Below are 6,024 nucleotides of genomic sequence, written 5' to 3'. Positions count from 1 at the left end.
CGTCATTCGCCCCAAACTTCATATCCTTAGTAGCTCGTTGAAGTTTGTTGTTGTATCCTACTACAGAACCAGTATTTATAGATAAATTACTGGGCATTAACCAACAACCCGGGGCTACGGCGTAGTCCAACCTTGCTTTGGAATTTTGTATGGCTAGTTGGTAACGCTGTACGCCAGTAAACACGACGAACGACGTAAACGAATGAACAAGCTTTAATCATGAAACGTAGTCGCAAGATGGCCGACCAATAACAACAGTAATGAACAGGCGTCACTGGCGCGGGCGCGCGCGCATGACAGGCACAAATGTCCGCGGGCACAACGGGCTCGCTGGCGCAGTATCTTCTTCTTCCTTATTTTCTGTTAATTAACTGGATAACAAAGTTATTATGGTTCATACATCTACAGGTCGCATAATGTCTCAATATAGGAAGTAGTCCTTGAGGTAGGCTGGGGGTTTGCGTGTTCGTTGTGGTCTCGAGGGAGATTCTTCGCTGCTGAGTTCGTTGTTGATGGGCAGTGGGACGGTGAGAGTGACTTGCGAGGGGGGGGGGTCTTGCTCAGTTGTTTCTGGGGTTGTGTTGGTGTCTTCTTCCGATGCGTTGTCTTGATTGTTTGGTTTACACCAGCTTGGTAAGTCAACTTCGTATGGGCGGATAAGTTCCGATGGGGGTGTTGGTGGACTTGGTTCTTCTGACGCTAACGTTGGGTCTACGGTGGCGAAGTCTTCGTCGGCATCGTTGTGGATTACTTGAGTACTAGTGTGGGAGGAGGCGAGGGGAGCGGGAACGGCATAGCACTCACATAGCTTGACCTTGTATGATGTGGCGCGAAGTTGGGATCCGGTGAACTTCTTAATGTAACACCAAGGGTCGCTCACTTCTGTAACGATGTAGCGGTCACGAGCACGTAGTTTGTCGCGGTCAGCGATCAAATAAACTATGTCTCCCACTCGAATCTGTGGCTGAGGTGCGGCAACTCCGTGTTTGTCTTTGGACTTTTCGCTGTGGGGATGGTTAGTGGACCTCTTCTGGTGCTGCGCTACTATATTCTGGTAGTCAGATAGTGGGAGTTGGTCACAGGTGTATTGACTGCGCTGTGTCCATAGTTCACGAGCGGAGAGACCTTGATGGCGTAGGCGAGAGTTGAGACGAGCTGTTGCTAGTGCGAGGCCAGTAGAAGTAATGGGTCCACCTCCGGGCTCCTGTCGCAGAAGCTCTTCTTCTAGCTCTTGAATAGCCTTTTCGGCGACTGGGTTCTTATTCTTATTCTTTATGCGACCAACATCGAGCCAAATGTTCAAGTGTTTTAGACCGTCGTTGTTGCTAAGAGATAAGAAGCTTGGTGCAGGGTCTACTCGAATGACTGCTCTTGGACCGTCCAAAGGGTGTAGTTCCACAATGAGGCGTGTAAGGGCGTCGCGCAGGGTGTCGTACTTTTCGTCTTGTATTAAACAAGTGTTGGTGTAGGATGTCGAACACTCTCTGAGTAGTAAGATTGCTTGTCGTTGTCGTTTGATAACGTCAGCAGCGAAGGATATGCCGACGACGTCGGGTGGTTCTTCAGATGATTGGTTTACGAGAGAACTTGGAAACTTCCGTAAGGAGGCACATGGGTGGCATGACGAGGATACCCTGGTTAGGGCACTGTTCATGTCTAACGCAAAGAAGTGGCGTAGTACAACCATCTGAAGCTGGTTGCGAGATGGATGGTTTAGACGAACGTGGAGAGCTGTGAGAAGACCATCAAGTACGGACCGTGGTACTACTATTGCCTCAGATGAGGGGGTGAAAGGTTGGTTGCGTTTGACTACTAGAATGCCGTCTTTGGAGATGGACGTTACGTTTAGATAGCGTTTGATGTCTTTTATGTTAGTCAGTTTCTTCGAGGGTCTAGTTCCTTGTTTCAGATGGGCATGGACTCTGCGGAGGTCGGGACATCCGTTTTGGATTTCTCGCCAGGCTGATCTCGTGGTGAATGGAAGTGACTTGGTGTTGTCGATGATGTCTTGAACGGACACGTCACGGACGACAGAGTCTTCTGTTTCTTTGATGAAACTGCACACCTGGCATGTTGGTTCTTGGCACTCTGGAGCGTTGCGGCTCGTAAAGTCTGAAGGGAGGTTAGCCGTACCGGCCAAATGCTGCAACGTGACTTGATATCGGCTAACGGTAGTTAGGAATGATGTTACCCGAGGGCTTGCGGAAAATTCGCCGCGACAGAGTTTATTGATGGCTTGGACGCATGGTTTGCTGTCAGTGAGTACGCAAGTACGGTGTTCAGACTGTATTATAAACGGGCTGAAGTGCTTGACGGCCGCGGCGATACTCAGTGCTTCAATTTCACAGGGCAGCCAGTTGACTTGGTGTTTGCGGAGTTTTGCGCTGAAAAATCCGGCAAGATAGAGGTTGTTCTCACGGGACACATATAGTGTTGCTCCGAGGCCACGTTTGGTTACGGAGCCGTCTGTTACGATCCATAAGGAGTCGGATGGACGTGGTAGAGCGATGGCTTTGGTTGACGTGAGGGCCTGCTGAGCAGCTTTAAACTTGTGGAGAAGACTTTCGTTCAACGTAAGTTTGTCTTGTGACTGGAGACCCGAGATTGCGCCTTCGAGGGGGTCGATTAGGGAGGAACACTCTGGTAGGACGCGGCTAAGGACTTTGTAGGACCCGATAAAAGAGCGCATGCCTTTGACGGTAGTTGGAGGAGGACAAGATGCAAGAACCGCGACGCGATGAGGACTTGCAGATAGTTTGCCTTGGGACCACACCCATCCTAATATGGTGGTGGACTTTGGACAGATGACCGTCTTAGTTGGTGAGAGTCTAAGGTTGCACCTGTCAAGCTGTTCCAGGACCCGTGCCCAGATAGGTAGAAGGTCTTCGGGGCTTGCTCCTCCGCAGTACAAGTCGTCTGCTATCTTTGCCACGCAGCCTTCTTGGATGAAGTCACCAAGTACTCGACACATCATCTCTTCGAGTGCTGTTTCTGAGCCGGGCATTCCCATTGCGGAGCGGCAGTAAACGCGTACGCCACGAAATGGTGTGGCTACGCCGCAGTACTTCCTGGATTCTTTAGCAAGGGGTATTTGGTAGAAGGCGCGGCTGAGATCAGACTTTATCAGGAACTTCCATGGTGCAATGGTGCGTAGTGTGGAGTCAACGTCTGGCATGAGTGATGGTTGGGGTTTGCTGTACCGTCCCACGTCTGCAAAGGCAGTGACGAGGCGATGACCGCCAGAGGGTTTCTTTATGAGGAAGGAGGGGTTCAGGTATTCTACTGCCACGTCGATATCTTCGGGTTTTTGGAAGACTTGGTCTCTTTCCAGTTCGTCAAACTTCTCTTGCAGCTCTATTAGTTGGTTTCGAGAGTATTGAGGAAGGCGCCCTTTACGTTGGGGCGGCTGTACCGGTCCCATGTTTACGCGGGCTTCTATATGGCCCGCTGCTCCGTTGTACCCTGGAATGTCCGGTTTGAAGACGTTGTCGTATTTCTGTAGGACCTTCTGGAATTGGTCACGCATGGAACTTGTAAGTAGCTTGTCTGGATCTAGACTTACGCTGCCTGAGGACGGCGGGGTAGGCTTTACTTCTGTAACGGGGAGTGTTGAGGGTGGAGCCGCTTCGGGAGGAGTCGCTGGGACGGTTGGGCGGGCCCAGCAGATGTGGTCGTGGCGTCGGACGGTGTATGGTTCGTCGGACGTGTTGGTAATTCGCACTTTACCTCCGACTGTATCTATGACTCGTGGTTGGGGCCATGGGTTTTCGCTGGGTGGAGGGCGTTTGAGTTGGGACGTATCACTACGGGGTTCAATGGCGATAGTGTTGTCAGTTCCCAGCTCGGGGGGGACGTCAACTTCTAGGTAATCTCCAGGCCAGATAACGGTGGTGGGCGACGATGAACGTAACACATACGACGTGGCGTGGCGTATGGTGTGAGCCTGAGTGCTGTGTTTTTCATCGGTGTGGTACAAGATGGTTTCGGAGCCTTGTATAGTTATCTGTTGAGTGGCTGGGCGAACTGAGATGTCGTTCGCGATGAGGAAGGGTATTCCAGCGAGTATGTCAACATCTATGTCCTCTACTACGAGGGCGTCGAGCGCGAGTTTCTTGTTGGAACGAGAGAGCAGGACGTGTACTTCGCCAATAACGGTCAGCGGTGTCGTACCATCGGCTTGCAATGCTTGTTGGGAAGACTTTTCGACGGTAAGACCAAGTGTCTGGGCAACGGACGCTTTAATCATGCTGGTTTCGGCGCCGGTGTCGAGGGTCAGCCTCACTGGGTGTTGTCGATAGAAGGCGTTGAGTAGGGGTGACCTTCTGGTGCTGACCCTTCGGGAGATGGAACGTGCGGACGGAAGGGCTGACGCTTCACTGTCAACTTGATCAGGTGCGTACAGATCTAGGTTATCGTCGTCTTCTTCTACTTCCTCTTCATAGTTGGTTGTCGAGCGAGTCTTGGCGAGGAAGAGTCTGTCCTCAGGAGGTAAGTAAGGGCACTTACTTAGGAAATGCTGTTGATCTGCGCGGCCTGCTTCTTTGCATAGTGGGCATGACCTGGGGCGTCTGGAAGTCGTTGGGCGGCGACTGTTTGGCAATTTGTTTGGTTCACGTGAGGCAGGGAATCTAAATTTTGACGCTGTAGCGCGTAGTATCTTGGAATCAGCGGCTGTGCGTAGTTCGTCAAGCAGTGAGTCCAACGCTTGGGAGATTTCTGGTTTTATCGATGCGAGGGTTCTGGAGCGAAGTTCCGTGCCATATCGTTGTTTTACGAGGTTTGGTAAGTCCGGGTGGATTAGTCTAAGCCAGGTGAGAACGATCATATTTTCAAGACTGGGTGTTGATTCCTCGTCGGCGGTTATAATCTCGCCATGGTGGGTGATATTGCCATTAGCGATGAGGAGATTGTCTTCGACGAAGGACATCAGTCGTTGAAAGAGGTCTTCTGGGCGTTCGTCATGTTCCAGTTTAATGTTATTAAAGTCGATAAAGTGTGCTCCGGTGGACTGGAACCCATAATGCATGCGAATCATTTGCCAGATGGAGTTGATAGATGTTGAGTTCTTGACAATTGAATTTCTAGAGATAACTGGGCAATAATTAGCGATTTGGCCAAGCATCAACTCCAGATGGGTACACTTTTGCTGTGCTGTTCGACGTCTAGCGACAGGGACTGCTTCACCGTCATCAGTAAAGCCTCTTAGAGGGCCTCGAGATTTCTTTAGCCACGTCACGGTATCACCAAGGAAGGATGCGAAATTTACGTCGAGAGATAATGTATACTGTAGGTTTTGTCTCCATGCTTCGAAGGAAGTGATTGTCTCGTTTTTAGTCAGTGTCCATTGTTTTGGTGCTTTTGTTGAAGTCATTTTTGGAGTCGATGGTTTGGGTGATTGTTGATGAGGCCGTGTGAATGTGTTTCGTAAGCTCTTGTGTACGTTTCTTGCTGTTCGTTTTCCAACCACCGTACAGGTTGGCTCGTTACGAGACTTCTGCTATTGATCGTTGTATTTATACTGTTGTTCGTGGGTCCTTTAATCGCTGCCACCACGCCAGTAAACACGACGAACGACGTAAACGAATGAACAAGCTTTAATCATGAAACGTAGTCGCAAGATGGCCGACCAATAACAACAGTAATGAACAGGCGTCACTGGCGCGGGCGCGCGCGCATGACAGGCACAAATGTCCGCGGGCACAACGGGCTCGCTGGCGGTACGCCCTTGCTAATGTCGCCCTCCAAGATCGAACTTTCGAATAAGATCAAGGCTTCGGCTCGCGTCTCTTCTGCGGCGCCGGTATTCCCCACTATGCTTGATCGGGTATTTACTTGGGCTCCAAGGATAGAATACACGTAAGCTTCTATGCTGCGATTCAAACGGGCAAGGCCGGCTCTAGTTAGTCCTTTACCTTCTGGGGGTATGAAATTAAGATATTGCTTCGTTTGCTCGTCGTTGGTAATCTTGATAATCAGTGGATTAGCCCCGGCATACTTACCACCCTCGTCTTTGAACAAAGGTCC

The 6,024-nt window shown here is 50.5% G+C and overlaps 1 protein-coding gene across 1 annotated transcript; it reads right to left on the bottom strand.

Annotated features, from left to right (window-relative positions):
* Positions 1-212: 212 nt before the first annotated feature.
* LOC148910790 (uncharacterized) lies at positions 213-5,646 on the bottom strand. The gene has a single exon (XM_089030222.1). It carries the CDS (start codon positions 5,369-5,371, stop codon positions 422-424), a length of 4,950 nt encoding a protein of 1,649 aa, XP_088886348.1. The 5' UTR covers positions 5,372-5,646; the 3' UTR covers positions 213-421.
* Between the last annotated feature and the right edge of the window lie 378 nt (positions 5,647-6,024).

Source organism: Actinia tenebrosa, unplaced genomic scaffold (assembly GCF_029948245.1).
Source record: "Actinia tenebrosa isolate PJP-AT-01 unplaced genomic scaffold, QUT_ActTen_1.0 PGA_scaffold15__27_contigs__length_11533743, whole genome shotgun sequence".
NCBI classification, from domain to species: Eukaryota; Metazoa; Cnidaria; class Anthozoa; order Actiniaria; family Actiniidae; genus Actinia; species Actinia tenebrosa.
This window is presented reverse-complemented; position numbering and strand designations above follow the sequence as displayed.